The sequence below is a fragment of the Zerene cesonia genome, chromosome 2, assembly GCF_012273895.1.
Source record: "Zerene cesonia ecotype Mississippi chromosome 2, Zerene_cesonia_1.1, whole genome shotgun sequence".
NCBI classification, from domain to species: domain Eukaryota; kingdom Metazoa; phylum Arthropoda; class Insecta; order Lepidoptera; family Pieridae; genus Zerene; species Zerene cesonia.
Window position 1 is genome coordinate 3,848,511 of NC_052103.1, and position 19,238 is coordinate 3,867,748.

A 19,238-nucleotide genomic window follows, 5' to 3' on the forward strand; every position below is an offset into this window, starting at 1 on the left:
TGACAGATTCGAAATTCAAATGTAATATTTTTTTATAATTAAGTGTAACAGTATTTATGGCCAGACTAAGTAGTGATAAAATATAATAAGCTATCAAGTTATATCCATGTATTAACATTATAATCTTCTTATACAACTAAAAAGGAATTCCCTAATGTGTTGCGACCAATTCGGCTAATTATTTTTATTTTTTGATAAGGCAGGTTCTTATGGAGAAAAACGTACCACGAGTGAAGCCGGGACGGACCGGTATAAGATAAAGATTTTCCAATTAATTGTTTTTTATTGTTATATATGTGGCTTCAAGAATTTTTACAATATGAGAGCTATGTGTATCAGATTTGGAACAGGGACAGAACTCAGCTAGGTATCTCTAAAGATCAAATAACTTTTAATAATGCAGAATTAGAATCGAGCTCAAAGAGCAGTATAATAATAAGGGATCGAGCTCATCGACCCTTAAATAAGGTCTCTCATTGTCTACAAAATGAGTCATTAATGCTGTGCATTTATGATTGTTTATTTTATTTAAAAATGTATTGTATCTTATCTCATGTTGTAGAAGTAAATAGTCAATATTTAAAATGTTTTAAATGCACATCGATAAACAGGCATCATAAAGTGTAGATAAAGAATAAACAACTGTAGTGCTATTTAAACAATTATTTTTGTATTGATTTATCGTAAATAATCCCTACTAATATTATGAATGTGAAAATAACTCTGTCCGTTTGTCTCTTTTTAATGCCTAAACTACTGAACCGAATAAAAAAGACAGGTTAAGACCTCAAGAACGACAAATGGTATGTTCTGTCTTGAAAATCCCAATAGAACGGCATCAGCTAACGCGGCTATACTACGCGGGCAAAGCGACGGAGGGAAAGCTGGTAATGTAAGGTTAAGAATGACAAAAAAATCTTTATATTTTCTTATAGAATTATTTTAATTTTATGTGAAATTTTATAAAATTATTTTAATGTTATTCTCTTGGAGAATTCAATACTATATCTAACAGTTTCCTTCGAGCTATTTTCCCTGTTGATGTAACAGGCAGCTCTTTGAGAAATACAACACCTCCTCGTAATTCTTTGCTCTTCGATAATTTATCTGAAAATATTAAAGAACCATGTTATTTATTTCCAATATACAAAATAAGGATCACTATGACTATTATCTGGATATCTTACTCATTAGATTACTCACCCAGTACTAGATTCTTTATTTCTTCAGCAGTGACAATGTGACCATTCCGCTTTACAACACAAGCCACCGGTCTTTGTCCATCTTCGGGATCATCAATGCCAATAACACACACGTCACTAACGCCCTTATGGCTGTGTATTACCTCCTCTAGCTCTGCTGGTGTTACCTTAAAAATATAGCTTGTTATGTTACCTTTATTATAAAACAAATGAGGCCTACGCATTAATTAAAAAAAAAGCCGATAAGTATTTCTCTATAATAGTACGTAGATGTCGTTAACTGTACAATATTAGGATTCCCATGAAAAAGTAATATAAATTACGCAATATATCCACACATCAGTACCTACATTCACATACCCATCCACTCTCACGCACACTGTTTGTGTGCGTAGTAGCGCACACGTAGACACACACACGCATCCATACGCCTATGGATTCATATTATTACTACAGTATAGTATAGTTATACAGTACAATATAGTAAAATATATCCACATTCATCTATCATCACAAATTTTCACCCCTGTTATATATATGACAGAAAATCAATATATCCAAATCAATAAACAAAGGACTTACATGGAAATTTCTATATTTAATGAGCGTTTTAATTCGATCCACAAAGTAATAAAAATTGTTTTCATCTCTGTACAAAAGATCGCCTGTCTTGCAATAGCCATCTTCAGAAAATGCATTAGCAGTTTCTTCTGGATCATTGTAATATTCCTGCAAAAATAAGTAGTAATTTTGTATTTTTGTTTTTGTTTGTTTAATTGTTCGTCTTTCATACGTGCCAATTAAATTCATGTACTTATATGTCAAGATATCTTAGAAAATATAGGGTTTCCTTTTATGTTATTCCGTTATTTTTTATGGAAACATTTTATTTACTTGAACTTTTTGTGCTAGGCTGCTTTCGAATATATCCCAGCTTCATGCACTTCGAAATATTTTCTCAAGGAATTTTTTTTTTATTTTGTTTAAGGATTGTTTTATAAAAATAATCGCATGAAAGTTATATACTAACTGTTGTATAATGCGTCTGTGAATAATCATCTTTCAAATATGGCAACACATAAAATTGTAATAAAAGCATTCAGGTGTATCAGAAAGTTGTTAATAAATGTATTTATTTTACATTATTGAAATTGCCTCGTCATTCGATTGTCGAGAAATGACGAACAGAAAATACAATTATGTCTTATTATTTCATGTCAGTTGAAATAGATAATGTTACTTAGAAAAGCGTATGCAATTAATCATTCAGTACCGTAAAACATGGGCCTTTGGCCCACATTTCCCCGGGCACGTTTGGTTCCGTGATCTCCTTTCCAGTCTCTGGATCGACTAACTGTAAATAAAAAGGAAAAGTTGTTTAATAGTGGAGCTATTCTTGGAGTACTGTTGACTAAAAGGTCTTTGTGTGTATCAAAGATCGACGAACACACCTAAGGTAATATCGGCCATCGATTATCGGTTATCCACTATCAGGAAAATGCATTTCACATAAACCATATGGTAATATTATTAGGTATTTCATGATATATTGTTATCATTCCACGGCTACATTTATATTATTGCGATTGTTTGTTTGCTTGTTTGGTTGAAGTGTATTATTGAAATGCAAATGATATAGAAGCGGACCATCTATAAGAAAAGCTGGCCTACTAGCTTTGCGCCCGCGGATAATTTCATTTTTTAAATTATCACGGTACGAACGGTAACAAATTTCATGAAATTCATTTCCTTGTTTTAGACGTAAAAGCTTAATGCAAACGGACAGAGTTATAATAAAACACTAATAAAATGTACATGAAATATATAAAATCAACTAAATTGAAAACAGGAATTATTATTGGTAACAATGGCTTTTGATCCAATGGATACGACACATAAAACCTTGTCTTACATACCTTAATACTATACAACAAGTGCGGCTCACCACTACTGCCACGTGGAGTTCCGGGAACAAATTGTAAAGTGGGCCCTATTAATTCAGTTTGACCATAACTTTCAAACGCGATTGCTCCCTTCTTCAAACATTTCTGAAACATATAATTACAATAAAGTTCAATGTTACGCTCCTATGCCGAAATCTGTCATTGACCAAAATAAACGCACACAACGAGTTGTGGTCACAGCAAAAGATCCACATCACGATATTCATATACTTATTTAAGGAGCTTAGTCAACAATGATTATGCCGCTCCGTATGTCCACAAGATGATAAAAATGTTTTATGTGTTAACAAAATAATTCTTGTTTGTTATAAAATCAACATTATTCAATATATATTAAACGAAACTTAGGTACTTAACAAGAAGGTAATTTACCTGAAACTCATCCAGTACATCCAGATAAACCTTAGATCCGGTGACCACGATAACGTCGAAGCATTTAAGATCGACATCGTCTTTTCTTTTCAGCAGTGTCGCCATTAAAGACGGACTAACTAACGCTGTTATTGGCTGTAACGGTAAAAATGATTTTCATCTGACGTCATACAAAGAAGAACAAGAAGAAAATTGATCTAGTTTTAATGTTCATCTAATAATTATTTGTATTATGTATATTTGTCCCTGGTTAAAAAGAGTCAGGTGAAGAATATAAATATAGCCTCAGTTACTAGGTAAAGATGTAATTATCAAATCAATACTTTAATCGATCGACAAGTTTTGAGATTTAATCGTAATAAGTCGTTATAGCCTTTTAGGACATTGGACATAGGCCTCCCACAGAGATTTCCAAAACAACCGATCTCTCGCTAGTGAGTCCAGCGACTCAGCGGCAATCGTAATAAGAAATATCGAATAACCATTTTATGATCTGCTTACTCGACTTAAGTGTATGTTAATTGACCTCTGCTTCTTTAATACGTTTCGTTTAACAATGGTTGTTTATTTTAAATAATTTGACATTATATTAGATATTATAATTTGAGCAGTTCAGCCACGGCGGCAATTGACGACAACAGTGTAATTATAATTGCATACCTTATATTGGTTGATAATTTTCATAGTATAATCTAAATCGTCAGGAATGGAGGACTGTATACGCATTTGACCCATATAAACTGATCCAATCGCATTGAAATAAGCAGATATCCAGTTGATGGGTGATATACATATTGCACTGGTGCCTCTGCTGTAAAAATATTTTATACAGTTAATTAATTATTGAACACAATTAAGATAAAATCAAATGACTTTACAATAATATGTTGCAACCTGTACAGCAGCTGTGTTTATTGTATTTTATTGCCAATAATCTGTCTCAAAACAATGGGTAATATTAAAATTTATTTCAGTAGTAAGCCTAGACAAATGGCACATACAACAACACATAAGTACATATTTCGGTTGATATTGCAAAGTCGTATATGAATGCTTTACCGTTTATCTAGACCTGTCATAGTGTATTATGTTTTATGAATGATAAATTACGTTTTTTTACTTCCTATGTACTTTAATATTTCCGCAATCGTCGCTAGTTGGTACCAATGGCCAAGGTCATATTATAATGTTATGCAAGTTCGCATATAGTCTACCTAGAGGTAACCTAGAATAAACTACGAATCATATGAATACTAGACGCTTGTACCGGCTCCGCCCAGATATCAGGATTCCTGTTTTATCCTAAGGGAGCATTTAATCGGTATAAAAAGTATCCTAGCAAATCAAGCGCATACCAAATCTGTGTACCAAATTTCATGAAAATCCGTTTAGTATTTTCAGCGTAACTGACGGATAAACATCCAAACAAACAAACTTTCACATTTATAATATGAATGTGAAGTGTGATTAGTGTGATCACGCCTTCAGGCGGTATCACCAGTAAGTGGATTTTTTCATTCTTAACTCCAATTAAATTTCATATCACTTACAATTTCTCTTTAGGCACCATAGTAGGGTGTAACATTTTGTCAGCGATTGCTTGATGTTTAAAAGCGGCTGCCTTAATTTTTCCCGTCGTCCCACTTGTACATATCAAAAACACATATATTTTGTCAATATCAAATTCAGCTACCCTAAAACCAACAACGTATCAGTCACATATATAATTGCAATCATATCATAATAAAGATAATAGTTAATACAATATTATAATAAGCAATAAACTTACGTGAAATTGTTTTCTACGTCAGAATTATTGTTTGACTCGACGAATGTAGGAAAACAATTATTCTCATTTCCAAATACAATAATTTTAACATTCAATCCTAAATCCTTGGTTACATTCATATATGTTTCATACGATGATTTCTCGCAAAAGGCAACTTTAGGCGACGTTATCTTAAACAGCTTTTTAATTTCATCTAAAATTAAACAAATACTATAATAAATTACAAAACTATTAAAAAGCAATTAACTGCTTAAAGTGCGTGGTTACTCATTAAAATAAAATATAAGATTGTTGTAATAAGAAAGCAAAATCTTCTGGGAAAATGAATGACATACCTAAAACACAATCACAAAACGTTATTTGCGAACTGTTTTTATACCTTTTGATACAATCTCGTATTGGTTTAATGATTCTTCTTAAATATCATAAATTACTTTAGAACTGTCTGAAAAACCTTGTAACTCACGTTAAATTTAAAAGTAATTCTCGGACTTACCATATTTATAGTTTGGGTCAACTCCTACAATAGGCAGCCCATTAAATAGAGCACTATAGAAGGGTATGAACAAATCTAAGTGGTTATTACCACTTATAGCCAAAACATCGCCTGGCTTCAAACCAATACTTCGCAGATGTTTTGCTAATTGAATGGAACGTCTTAATACTGATCCAGTTGTTTCTTGCTGGCCTGTTACTATATCTACCTGAAAGAAGAAATAGATTATCATATTATTTTCTTGTGTTTGAATTTACCGAGTATTATACGCTCAAAAATTAATGACTTTTAAACGACTTTTAACTTTTGTTAAATACAATATAGTTGATGAATTGCATTTTAAATTCATTAACAAAGTCTTTAATTTATAAGTTGGCGAGACAAAAAAACATAAAACATTAAATTCTAAAAGACAAATTTCGTTCTAATTTTTTTTTTTGACCTGCTTGGCCCGATTGGAATATAAGATTGTTGAGAATTTAATTGTTTATTCCATCAATTAAATTCTACAAAAGCGTTAACATTTATTGTAAGATGTTTTACGAAATACACGAAGCTAATTTCTATAACGAGATTTATCCAGATTTGCCATCTCACTACTTTATTTAAAAAAGAAAGGGCGACGTGCATGCTTTCTACAGATGAGTGAAAGTAGTTTTTAAAAGGTTTATTTCTGTACTTGGCCTAGTATTCTCTTACGTTCTTGTACATTCACCTGATAATAATTTGCTTCTGAACTATAGAAATATAAAAATAATACTTAATATAAATAGCCCTTTACCAGATGCATAAACACTTATTATGAAGTGAATTTAAGTATTGATTCAATTAATCTTATTTATTGCATCGATATACCTTCGCATGCCTATTACACATAAATGTTAAAAGTTTATTCAATTTAACAGAATAGAAATACATACATTTTAAATAAAAATAATAATTTCAGCAATAAAAATGTAATAATGTTATTAGCAACAGCATCATTAACAATAAATCAGCGATTACATAATATTTCTTAATACAATACGTACTACCTACAAGTTATATCGTAAGTATATGGTATAATTTTCCATGTAAAACCAGTAATTGTATACTTTGATCTTCATTCTGTAAAACTGATAAATCATCATGTTCTGATTTTAAAATTATGCCAACGTGACGTGATTGGTTTACCTAGTAGTACTAGTATAATATTATGTTATCTATGCTATTAGTTACCTTGTTTGCAAAACGCAGCTACCTTCCTATGTTATTTGACAAATTTTGATAAGTTTTTCGACAAATTTATTATAATATATCAAAGCTAAGTAAACAGCAATATCAGGATGGCCTTAATCTAATGATGATGCTGATCCAGAGTTTCATTTTTTTACGACTCCATTAAATACAATCGTTAATAGCAATGTTGTCACACGAAGTTCGAGAAGTGCATGCGCCTAACATGAAGTAGCTAATAAGGAAGGAGTCTATTTAGATTAAACTATCTTGGCACACAGTGTGATCGTAATGGACATACAAGAAGAAAGGAAGAAAAAAAATGGAAAACACATATACAAGGGATGCAAATGACCATCAATCTTATCACTTATCATGGATAATATTATGTATTATCCATAATAAGTAATAACAAAGTCTGTTGTTACTTACATCAAAATTATCTTATTACAGCGAAATTGTTTACCTTAGGATACCAAACATTATTGCGGATGCCAATGTTATTATAATGAAATAAGTATAAAATATAATAGTTTAAAAAAAACTAAAAAACACGCTTTGACAAAAATCATATTTTGCAAATTGAAAACTGGAATAATTTTATCAAATTAGTGGATTGTCATCGGTCCTCAATAAATCTACAAAGTTTGAACGAAATCTGGCCGTTTAAAGTGGGTCAAAATCGCGCCCAAAGAAGTCGGTTACAAACAAACATACAGGTGAAGCTAATAAAAAGCGTGTAAAAAATAATGGATTTAAAGTATATAAAAAAAAACTGATTTATATAAATAGTCCACAAACAAACACGACCTTCATAAAATCTGCACATTGTAACCACCGTGTAAAAAAAATAATAAATTTGACACGAAAAAATAAAAAAACCTACCTGAGACACCAATTGTGAATTTTCACGCATTGATTGCATCATAACATGACCGATGTGAAAATCCGGTCTCATTTTTAAATGACACATTTTTAACATTCGTCTTAACTCCACCAAGTATCAGGACCAACTGCAGTTTCTAAATAAATCGCCCGTGCTCTTGGATAAAGCTTTATACTTGGATATCTTGTTGTTTATGTCTACATATTATAGTATTTTAAGCTTTATGCCTTTCGTCTTTAAGTTTCATTTAGGATACGTTTAACAATATTCGTAAGACCAGATGAGCGTAAGATCATTGACATTAGGTTTGGAAATTTCATCTCATACATACCATGTGCTAATTGTGATATTTAATAAATATTATGACCCAAATGACTAATTATTTTTTTGGTTTTCATTGCTAAATCTTGGAAAGAATATCAAGACCCGGAGGTTGGAGCCGAGGGTCATGTCGAATTCCTACCGACTAAAATCCACCACAGGTGATAGCCATAAGCCAAATGACTACTAGAGCAAATGCTTAATGCAATTAAAGAACCCATTGATAAATTATGCAACTGGTGTGGATATAGTTCATAAATTATCCCCGACAACATTCACAACCTGGATAATCTTTTATAGTGGATAAATGTACCTATGTACTAACGATCCAAATTTTTGATTCACGTCTTCGTTGGCGTATTCGAATAAGGGCCGATTTATGATTGAACTTTCCCTTCCAATAAAGTATACTGTGGTAATATAAAAATGCCACGTAAACTGTCAAAAGCGAGTTAGAACACATTTGTAAAATTATAGCTTAATAATATGATTTTCGTTGAATAATATTTGCCAAGGATAGATATAATAATTGTATTCAGGGGGGACAATCGCATACATCGGTCTGGACGAAATAGTATATCCTTTAATCTTAACATGATACAATTATTTAGTTCTATACCCGTATTATTATACTACTCTTTGATTGTATTTATCTCACATAAACTCAATCACCATGAATTATACAGATTAAAGAGTGATTCGGACATATTTCACGGTTATACAACGGTGAAAAATATCCGGGATCTGGCAAAGCGAGAAAGATTTTTTTATCATTAAGATGAAGTTGGATTCTATAGTTAACTCAGTAAAAATATACCTTCTAAAAGATGTTCATTTAAGTATTTTTTTTTTTTATAATATAGCAATGATATGAGGACTAAGCTCCTAAAAACAAAGATAAAAAATAGACAAATATGAAATTAATACAGCTCGGTTTATACGTTTACCCTAGTTTTGACCCAATGACGTTAATTTTAATACATAATTTAAATTATTTTTATACCATAATGTATATTTAATAATCAATTAATCACATAAATAACATACGTTTTAAAATAACAGGAATGCAGATAATTCTTTAACCTTCCGACCTCCGATATTGTAATATAGGTGAACAGAAACTCTAAGCTTTGTGGTATTTGTTGTAAAAATAGCTTCTTAAGTCGCTTAGTTAAAGGAAAAGTCCAAAAAAAGCCAAATAGTTCCAGAGATTACCCTGTTTAAGCAAATAAAACAAACAAGCTAACTCCCTGTTGTAAATTCCATATATAAATGCGAATAAAAATATAATTAACGTTTTAAACATAGGAATTAAATGGTCACGCAAATGCAAACGTTTTACCAGGAAACCCGTATTATTATTCTACTCTTTGCAGGAAACCTTTATCTCTTGTACAAAAATTGATTTTGACCTAAAATTAAACACGTTAATTTCGTAAGTTCTATGTACTATTTTTAGGATATACGTCTATAGTAATATTTTTAGGTTTAAAATTTTGATAAAATATATATTTGACAGTGCAAATTTAATTATAAAACAACAGAGGATTAGGATTGAAATTTTATTTAAATCTTTTAAATGTAATAATAATATAACAGTACCGTATTTTTTTGCCTACTGCTGACATTTTATATCAATTAATGATACCTAACTCGTTTTTCGTTCGCTTCATATAATATGTTTAGTATTATTTTTTTTATTTTCATTGCATTTTAATGTTCAGATGTGAAATAAAACAACGAACAGATTTTACAATCTGGTTCATTTGGTCATAAATACTATCAGCTATAAATTGCCTTTTCCAGAAAAATTAATAATGATAAAAAACAAAGAAAGGCGCAAATAAAAGTTGTTTGACTTATTTTATCTCGATTATTGATTCTAAATGTTACTTATAGGTAGATAACGTTATCAATAGACACCTATTGGCCATTCGGAAATGAAAATTAGCATTTTTAATATTGTTTTACATTAATAATATTTAGAGATACATTTTAACGCAAGTATTTTTAGTAGTTATTGTGGGAGTCGAGCACGCTTCGGCACGAATTGGGCGAGCTCGCACCGGGGAAGTACCACACCCCCACAGAAAACCAGCGTGAAATAGTGGCAAGCCACTGTGTTTCCTACGGTGAGTGGGGGAGCCGGAGGCCCGTTTCCTTTTCCTCACCCGTCCTAGTCCTTTCCTTTATTCCTCTCATCAATCCTTTCCTAATCCTTTTCCAATTAAAGTCGGCAATCCATTTGTAGAGGCGAAAGGTCTGCAATTGACCTTACGCCTCTCAAAATGTTTATGGGCGGTGGTAGCGCTGACCATCAGGCGACCCACCAGCTCCTTTGCCGACTATGACATAAAAAAAAAAGTATTAAAAAAAAATTCGTTCGAGACTGATGATTTGTTGATTATATAAATGTGTGCAGTGTGCGTGTGGCATTTTAGCTCTTATGTGTTAATGTTGTGTTCCTTCTTTTTGTAATAAAAATGTAAGAGATGTCCTGTTCAATATTATGTACATTATGTCAATTAAAGATACAAACCCGAAGTTCGATTTTAAATTTTTATTATTATATTTTAAGTTTACCTAGGTAATTATAAAAAGTTTTGTTTAATTGAGGCAGTGTATAAAGTTTAAATAGAGAAAATTGAAATCTAGCTAATGATCTCCTCATTGTATTTTTTGAGAGTGTTTCCTCAGGGTGAACTGATTTCGTTTTTTTTTATTATTTTAAAGTGCCTCCCGAGTGATCTATTCCTGACCATTTTAAGGTGGTTTATTTTTTTGTTAAGAGTAACTGCTATTCCGACCTTCACTAAGGTCGATGGTCCCAGTATGTGAAAGTCAAATGTGCAATATTCTTCCTTCTAATATTTTCTTGTGTTCCTACAACTTTTAATTCAATGATAGCCTAGGATAACATATTTGACAGGAGAGAATTATAGTAAGGCACGCTTATATGTAAATTATTTATTATTACAGTTCACCGCACTACCAACTCACTACCAAAGGTACGTCAACGACACCAACGCCTATCGATAATTTGTAAATCATTATGTGGTCAAACAAAATAATATCTTGAGCAGAATTCACATTATGTATAAGTACAGGTTTGTGTGGTAATAAATATCAACTTCGTATGTACAAAATTTTAGTTCGGTTTCTAAACGTTTTTGCTGTAGATCATTGGATGTCTAATATGACAATTGACAATAGTGCCAGAGTCAGATGTTGTTGTGACATTTGGTTGGAATTGTCATTTAACATTGTTTTCATAATCTGCGAAATAACCTCTGCCAATTATTAATAACGAAGTAGATTTAGCAGATTTAATCAAATCAGCAAAATGGCTAAGGTTCCACCTCGTGATTTGTCTCCTGTTTTGCGGGCTTTCCGAGACTATCTTATCGGGGTAAACAATAATGCTATTAAAATATTATGTAACTATTGCTATATTTGATGGTATGCTCGTCTATTTCTTTGTTTTTATAGAGGAACATGACGAATCCCTTGAGGTTTGCACCGTTCTTGGCACCCAGGACTCAGCCACCACCAGAGATTCCCGACGGACCTTCCCACAAGTAAGGAGTGCTTTAAAAATATTGTGCTTCTTAACAGTTTCACTGCTGATCCAGAATTTTTTTTAATGCGGCTATGACACGCTTAGCGTGTCTCCCGCATAAAAATAATTTAGTTTTTTTGTTGAAAACTGTATTTAAAAGAATTTATTAGTTTATATGTCAAAATATATGTAAGAAATAGTAAATTATAACAAATGTTATTGTAGACATGCTCATAATTACTACCACACAAGGGATGCTCGCAGGGAAGTAACACCACCTCTAGTAATTACTTCAAAGATGCTCACAGATGGTGCTGGAAAAGGGTAAGCCAATAGTCTAATCTATACCTAAATTTATTGGTAATTGGAAAATCTCTGTAGTGTTATAAATATACAGTTGAGTTGATAACCTCTCTTTGTTAAAAGTGTGTAGATGTATACACAGTAAATCACTACATAGTATAAAACAATGTCGCTTTCTCTGTCCCTATGTGTGTAAATCTTTAAAAGTATGCAATTGATTTTAATGGGACTTTTTATAGATAGTGATTCAAGAGGAAGGTTTATATGTAAAATATCATCTATTAAATTACATTAAACTTACACAAGTGAATCCGCAGGCCAACAGTCTAGACTTATGATAATAATTTCACTGTCAGGTAGATAATAATAGATGCAGCTAGTATACAATATGTAAGAAGGTAACTGCCACAAAAATGACCAAATGTGTTAGATACTTCCCTCACAAAACTCCTATTTTTTTTTATAAATACCATTTTTTTTCTTTGAAAAAAATACTTTAAATACAGAAGCACTATTAAAGATAAAAAATTGAACTACTACTACTCCATTAAAAAATAAAGCATAGAAATATTTCTTAGAATTTATATTTTTTAATGTTTTTTTCAGGGAAGCTAAAACACCCGTTAATGTGAGACCTACACCTGGTAACATTTTCCACTGGGACAAGCACTACAACTGAATCATTGTGCTGATAGATCAAATTGTTAATTTTATTTAAATAAATAGGTTCTGCAGATCATGTAAGTTTCTTTTTTCATGCCACAGTCTAAATATTTTCTTTACAATGATTTCATCCATAGATAAAAGCATATTTTAATAGTTGATGTGTCATTCTGATAAACTGGTAGATGTGAAACATCGACATATAGCATGGCGACACATCGCCACGCCAGAAATCGGTTTTACGTGCGGCTATAGATGATTCACATCAATAAGCTCAAATTTCAACAAAATCTGTTGAGTATTGTTTAAATGATGCATAATACACATCCAAAAATCCCTTAAAACATCCAAACTTTTAAAGCATTAGTGTTAATTAACTCTGAATATTATTGCAGATTGTTTGATGTTTCGAGAAATAATGTTGTATTTATATATTTATCTATAGAGAATAGGCCAAAACTATATTGGCATTACATAATACTAAAGAGAAACAATAAAGCTAATATTCAACATCTTTATTGATTCCGTTATTGTCCCCTACATGTCAATTTGTCCATATATTAGACATTAATTCATTTCACACAAGCTTAAGTATTTTTTATGTAAGGAAATAAAGTTGAAAATCTTGTACATTTATGAAATACGTAACTCTTTAAGCTCAACATATTTGAATTATTACAAAATCATTTGTAAATTTATTTACTTCCTTTGGGTGTAAGCTATATATCTGGGCTAGATCAGATCTGCTTAAATAATATATGGCGAAAGAAAAACACAGGCTGACAACATTAATGGAAAAAAACTCACATTCAATTATATAAAGCATACAGAATCCCATAAACACAACTCATCGTGCCTAAAAAAAATGTCATTAGGTCTTTGAAGACCTGCATATAAAAACGAATAATTATCAATTTCATTGACATCTTAAGACTATTTCATAAATAACTACACTATTGTGTATATAGTACGTATTATATTATTAATACACACAGAATCGACACAAGCAAACAACAAAAAGAAAACGATAATTCATTTAATACTAATATAATTCTAAATATTTTTACTAAATTATTAAGCTGGTTTGTTCAAAAGTTTCACATTGCAACTGATACTATAAAATTGTTCCTGTATTGTAAAATTATCCCTTTCAAGCCTGTAAAAAAGAAATGACACATAATGTGAAGTATGCATCACTCTATACTGCAGCTTCTTAAACTTAAAATGTTTTATTAACGTTGCCGACTTTTGGTTCACATTATCAGTATCCCAGCTAAGTTTAGATTATTTACATGTACACACTTAGTTAAATACAATCATACTGAAATACACACTCAATATAATAAAAATGTAAGTTTGTTATGTTTGAAGGGTAGATGGAAAAACCATTTCTTAATCTTTTTTTCTTCCACAAAGTTATAGCTTATACCATTATAAAACACCCTTATATTATTACGCTTAACAATATACATACAGAATTTAACTGTTCAATTTGTGATTGTATCGCAATGTTTTATAAAAAGTAATTTATACGAAAAGGATTGTCCAAATTTATTTACTTCCATACTATAAAGGAAGTATGTAATATGATAATAATGGCAATTGTCACGACATGACTTTTTAAAAATTTACACAACTAAGCATATGCTGTGAAGTCAAATATATTGACTGACACAATTTAATAATAAAGTCTAATACAAATAGAATTGCTGTCAAAATCCATCTTCTACTCGCAAGTTTTTCCACCTACCCTCACTATTAACTTAATCGCTGCTATCAGTAGTATCCGGCGTTTTGATCTTCATGTTGGAGAACATACCGAAACTGAAGGTGCGGTGTCTGGGCGGCCTCTGCCTCCTGAACCTTTGTCATTTCTCCCCGTCCACTTGTTTCCTGAACTGCATCGCGTCACCGTACGCTTTCTTGACTGCTTTTCTGTCTGTGGGCTTTCTAGACTCCACTAACTTTGCTTGATCCACCGCCTTGTCTATGCCCAGTTGTTCCAGTTTGTTCGGTGGCAGCCATTGCCAAGTGCGTTTCACGTCAAAAAACAGTACGAGATATAGGATCGGTTCGTGGGAGTAGTTCTTCTTGAGATTCAAGACGTCTTGCGGTGGAACGGGGAGAGGCACGCCGTTGTAGATGAAGCCCTTTGGCATTTTTGGATCTATTATCAGCGCTGGATACCAAGGGTAACCTCTGAAATTTAAGAAGTAACAATGATAAGTTATTTTAAAATTTTAAATATAAAAAAAGTTCGAAGGTAGTGTTTTATATATCATATTGGCGAACTGTTTTTATTTTTTTGTTACCTGCATTTGGCCCACACCAACTGCAATGGCTCCAGGTGCACATCTGGGGTTGAACTCTTAACGGGAGTTTTAGATGTTGTCGACCTTGTGCCGCGACCCTGATTCATGATACATTATTATTTATTTATTTCGAAAGCCAAAAATACTCTCCACAAGCAATAGTACATGAAATATTATTAAGACTAAAAAAAAATTATAGGGTAACTAACACATTTGAAATACTACAAGATACACACACACACAAATAGTGTTGTAACAAGTTACCTAAATAAGACGATTTTATGCAAAAAAATAATCTTATAAATATTATAATGTTCTTTCTTTATAATGAATTAATAATTTTTTATTCGTTATGCAGCTGCCCATAAACACCTAAATTGCTTATGCAAGCTTATGCAATATGCCTCCACAAATATAGATACAGTTTAATTCTGGTAAATTAAAACTAAGTGCATATAAGGTACTCTCATAACCAAATAAAAGCTTACTTTTTCTCATTTTATGAACAAATCTAACCTTCTGCGGAGTAGTGGGTGGTTCCTTCTCAACATCGGCGGCTTGTGCGCGTCTCGGCCGGCGTCGTCTGTCCGTCGCACCTGTCACACTCGGCTCTATTGCCTCATTATTACTTGACCTGAATGAAATCAAATCGATCGATCCATCAATAAATCATATAAAGTTATATTAAGGCTAAGACCCGAATTTTCGAACTAACAACAATTTACTCGATATTTTAAAGTCAAATACGCTAATCCATTGGACAAGGTACGATAGAAATGATATGGGAAGGGTGACATAAGACCGATTTTGATAAAAACTAAACTGAATAAACAGATTTTTGATAAATCAATTATAAATAAACTCACCTATATAAACAAAAAAAATCACGATGTGTATTACGAATTCGAATTTATGAAAAAAAGTCAAAATTCATTTATATGCGGCAAATAACAAAATAAAGTTACTCACCCTTCATTATCACTAGACGAGAGCGAACACGATCTGTCCGACCCGTTCTCATCATAGTGCGTGCACGACGAGCACGACTGCGACCACACCGAGCTACTGCTTGACGACCTGCGGACAAATTTATATATATTACTAGCTTTTCGCCCGCGTAGAATTCGCTTATATCGCGCGACATGGTAAGGAGTATTTTCTTCGGATTAAAAAGTATGGTTTGTTCTTTCCCACGTTTAGCTCCATCTTCATACCAAGTTTCATCAAGATCAGTTTGACAATAACGAACTTTCATACAAACCATTTCATTCATCCCCTCTTTCAAGCCTTTCTACCCTTTTTTCGCGATAAAAAGTATCCTATGTCGTTTCCCAAGTTCAGTTCTATCTTCATACCAAATTTTGTCAATATCAGTTCAATTGTTGAGGCGTGAAAGCGTAACAGACAGACAGAGTTACTTTCGCATTTATAATATTAGTAGGGATATATAAATTCAAATCCCAGGGCTAAATAATTTTTTTTTATTATTAATGAATTGCACGTAATGTCCTAAAACAAACTTTATTAAGTGTAATCCATTAATAAGCACAAAATTATTTACTTAAGTGTATCAGAGAGTACTTTTTATTTTATATATTATAGAGTAATGTTAATGTCTTTTTTTTTAATCAATTCAATAAAAATGGCACCTGGATAAAGCTAAATCGCTGTCCGACCCAACTTCCCCAGGCGGACCACGGTATTGTAGGAAAGACGCCGACACTGGCGCCTTGCTGTCTGTAGGTAACGAAGAACTGAAAAATAAGTAATTTTGCTTTTAAATAAATGTTAAACACTAAAGACATTGTGTCTGATAAAACAAAAAATAAACGAATAGAAATACCGATCAAAGTAAACTTTTTATACTATAGGTCGATCTCAATTGTTTATCGGATAAAATTTACTGAACGCAATATATCAATAGGGTTGGTAAAAAACCTAGCGAGCGAATCTTTGCACCGAGATTTCTTTTCTGGTAACACACAAAAGAAACATTATTAATTAAAAAATCATCTTACCTAAATAGATCAGGCGATGAAGGTTTCTCTTTGTCTTGTTTCCTGGGGCGTCCACGGCCCTTCTTCCTTGGTTCTGGGGCACGTCCCAAGCTGGCTGATAATGTAGGCAACGTTGCTATAACACAGGTACGCATATAATCACTACATTTCACAAATATGAAATTATGCGCTTTTGTAAATGACACAAGAACGAAATTGCCTTTTGCAACAGATGGTCTAGGCTTGAAAAATAAAAGTTCACTTAACTAAATTGACATAAGATAGTGATATGTGAAAGTATATATAAATATGTATAAATTAACTTTGAAAGTGTGAAAAAAATAATGAATTACAATTGGCTTCAGTTTTGTAATGTTTTACTTTTTAGATGACATATTAGTATTTATATCTCTCGTAGTCTATAAACTCTCTCTCTCTTCTAATATTTCCAATACTACATAATTACAAAACCTTTTTCCTAATCCATATTTCATTTATTTTTCTTACCATCAGATCCAAAGCTCTTTGGAGGTGTTGTTATTGTTGAAGGCGGTACCAACAAAGTTGGTTTTCTGAGTCCTCCTAAAAGGCCCAATCCTATAAATTTAATATGATTGAATAAATATTTATTAAACAAAAAAATCACCTGTGCAACACAACATATAAATTTGTGAAATATCTATTATATTTTATATAAACCACTGAAAACTAAATCTCATAAATTGCCAAAAATGAAACAGTAATTAGACTTGCATCTTATGTTTAATATTATTAGTAGCGTGCATTGCAATTTAAAAGTATGATAATTTATATCTTTTCTAGCGCAACAACAAGTGTCATTATTAATTATTTGTTTTGTTTAGGTATAAAGAAAAATTATTTAATATTTGAGTTTCAATTCGAGGAATGAATAATATAAACTGCGAATCTGTTTAAGGTTAAATTTCTCGGCCTAGCGATTTAAAGAACAAATTATTGATACCTGGGCTAGGAGTGGTACTCTCTGGCACTTTGGTTGGAGACTTATCAGGTGTCACCAATTTCTGTGTTCGCTCTACGGTCTTCTTAGTAGTTATCGGTGTTTCTGAGTCTGATGTGGCTGTTTCTGATTAAATAATAATAGGTGTATATAGTATAAAGTTACAGTAGCAACTGTCAGAGTAAAAATCTCATAATAGAGCGATTACGATTAGAAAAACAAAAACCACATGAGCTATCTGAAAAATTGTTAACGAGAAAATGTTTAGCTATGGAATAGCTAATGGAAAATCCTGATTACAAAAAAAACCTAACCCATCGACGCATCGAAAACAAAAACCATAGACAACACCTCGCTCCACCGCTGTCTATGGTTCCGCCACGCTCACCATTGTCTTGCACGTGCCTGGCCACAGAGAGCGCGGGCCGACCCCGCCCCCTCCTCCCGCGGCGGCCCCTCCCCCTCCCCCGGCCGCGCCACCAGTTGCGGTTCACTTTGTTCTTCACCGCGGGGGACATGTCGCGCTTCAAACATAATGGACCATTGTAGACAATATCAATTTGAAAGTTATCTGGTAGGGATCACTATAAGAGTGCCTTTTGTATGTTTGCGTGTTTGATATTTTTTATAATAATACAGCAAATTCATAATTTGCTGTAATCAAACACCGGTAACAATAAATTTGTGTGCAGAAATTAATAACTATAGGAGTGTTCTTAATATTTTGTGCACACTAAAGTATTTGGTGATTGGCGATTTAAGACAATTTCATGATTATGTTTATATGAATGTAATAATTCGAATAATAATAGAATCTCATACCGTATCATCTTCAGATGCTCGCTGTGCGCTCGGAGCCCGCTTTTCGCTTCGCGCTACTGACACACCACGTTCACTGCGGGTATCTAAAAAAGAAATTATCATAGCGTGATCACACATAAATATATACTTATAATTTAATTAATCTATTTTGTTTATCATAAAATCCATTATGTTTTTGTTACAAAAATCAAACCAAATCAATTGGTAAAACATTCATACAACTCTTTTCTCCCAGGGGCGGCTACTAGCGGCACTATACGTCGACCATCTTGGCTATGCCAACCTTGCACACACCTTAACTAATGCAATATTTATACTCACGAGTGTTGTCACAAAATTAACAAAATTCATTTATCAA

General features: G+C 32.3%; 3 protein-coding genes across 3 annotated transcripts in view; 1 reads left to right on the forward strand and 2 right to left on the reverse strand.

Moving 5' to 3' along the window:
* Nucleotides 1-943: 943 nt before the first annotated feature.
* On the reverse strand, nucleotides 944-8,052 carry LOC119833352 (luciferin 4-monooxygenase-like). The gene is made up of 11 exons (XM_038357342.1): nucleotides 7,925-8,052; nucleotides 5,824-6,031; nucleotides 5,328-5,520; nucleotides 5,089-5,232; nucleotides 4,199-4,349; nucleotides 3,539-3,673; nucleotides 3,119-3,250; nucleotides 2,476-2,556; nucleotides 1,785-1,931; nucleotides 1,204-1,369; nucleotides 944-1,107 (listed from the first exon to the last, which is right to left on the reverse strand). The coding sequence occupies exons 1-11, from the start codon at nucleotides 8,018-8,020 to the stop codon at nucleotides 980-982; spliced, it is 1,581 nt and encodes a 526-aa protein (XP_038213270.1). The 5' UTR covers nucleotides 8,021-8,052; the 3' UTR covers nucleotides 944-979.
* Nucleotides 8,053-11,459: 3,407 nt separating this feature from the next.
* Nucleotides 11,460-12,846, forward strand: LOC119833460 (NADH dehydrogenase [ubiquinone] 1 alpha subcomplex subunit 7-like). Its single transcript, XM_038357468.1, has 4 exons — nucleotides 11,460-11,654; nucleotides 11,735-11,823; nucleotides 12,030-12,128; nucleotides 12,714-12,846. Exons 1-4 carry the CDS (start codon nucleotides 11,589-11,591, stop codon nucleotides 12,784-12,786), a joined length of 327 nt encoding a protein of 108 aa, XP_038213396.1. The 5' UTR covers nucleotides 11,460-11,588; the 3' UTR covers nucleotides 12,787-12,846.
* Nucleotides 12,847-13,552: 706 nt separating this feature from the next.
* The window catches only part of LOC119833450 (peregrin), an 11,547-nt gene continuing 5,861 nt past the window's right edge, over nucleotides 13,553-19,238 (reverse strand). Inside the window, exons 14-23 of the mRNA XM_038357459.1 lie at nucleotides 18,881-18,963; nucleotides 18,447-18,582; nucleotides 18,062-18,184; nucleotides 17,587-17,676; nucleotides 17,101-17,215; nucleotides 16,732-16,836; nucleotides 16,052-16,159; nucleotides 15,599-15,716; nucleotides 15,083-15,180; nucleotides 13,553-14,969 (exon numbers count right to left, since the gene is read on the reverse strand). Coding sequence (XP_038213387.1) covers nucleotides 14,639-14,969; nucleotides 15,083-15,180; nucleotides 15,599-15,716; nucleotides 16,052-16,159; nucleotides 16,732-16,836; nucleotides 17,101-17,215; nucleotides 17,587-17,676; nucleotides 18,062-18,184; nucleotides 18,447-18,582; nucleotides 18,881-18,963 — 1,307 coding nt within the window. The 3' untranslated portion in view covers nucleotides 13,553-14,638. The remainder of the gene's footprint in view (nucleotides 14,970-15,082; nucleotides 15,181-15,598; nucleotides 15,717-16,051; nucleotides 16,160-16,731; nucleotides 16,837-17,100; nucleotides 17,216-17,586; nucleotides 17,677-18,061; nucleotides 18,185-18,446; nucleotides 18,583-18,880; nucleotides 18,964-19,238) is intronic.

Bases quoted from the DNA above. Each gene is read 5' to 3' on its own strand.
- LOC119833352 (XM_038357342.1), bottom strand. From the start codon at position 8,020: ATGTTAAAAATGTGTCATTTAAAAATGAGACCGGATTTTCACATCGGT. The intron at 4,350-5,088 runs GTAAGTGATATG...ATATTTTTACAG, and splicing joins ATGGTGCCTAAAGAGAAATT to CAGAGGCACCAGTGCAATAT. The intron at 1,932-2,475 runs GTACTGAATGAT...TTATTTTTGCAG, and splicing joins CCAAAGGCCCATGTTTTACG to GAATATTACAATGATCCAGA.
- LOC119833460 (XM_038357468.1), top strand. From the start codon at position 11,589: ATGGCTAAGGTTCCACCTCGTGATTTGTCTCCTGTTTTGCGGGCTTTC. The intron at 11,824-12,029 runs GTAAGGAGTGCT...ATGTTATTGTAG, and splicing joins CCCGACGGACCTTCCCACAA to ACATGCTCATAATTACTACC. The intron at 12,129-12,713 runs GTAAGCCAATAG...TGTTTTTTTCAG, and splicing joins ACAGATGGTGCTGGAAAAGG to GGAAGCTAAAACACCCGTTA.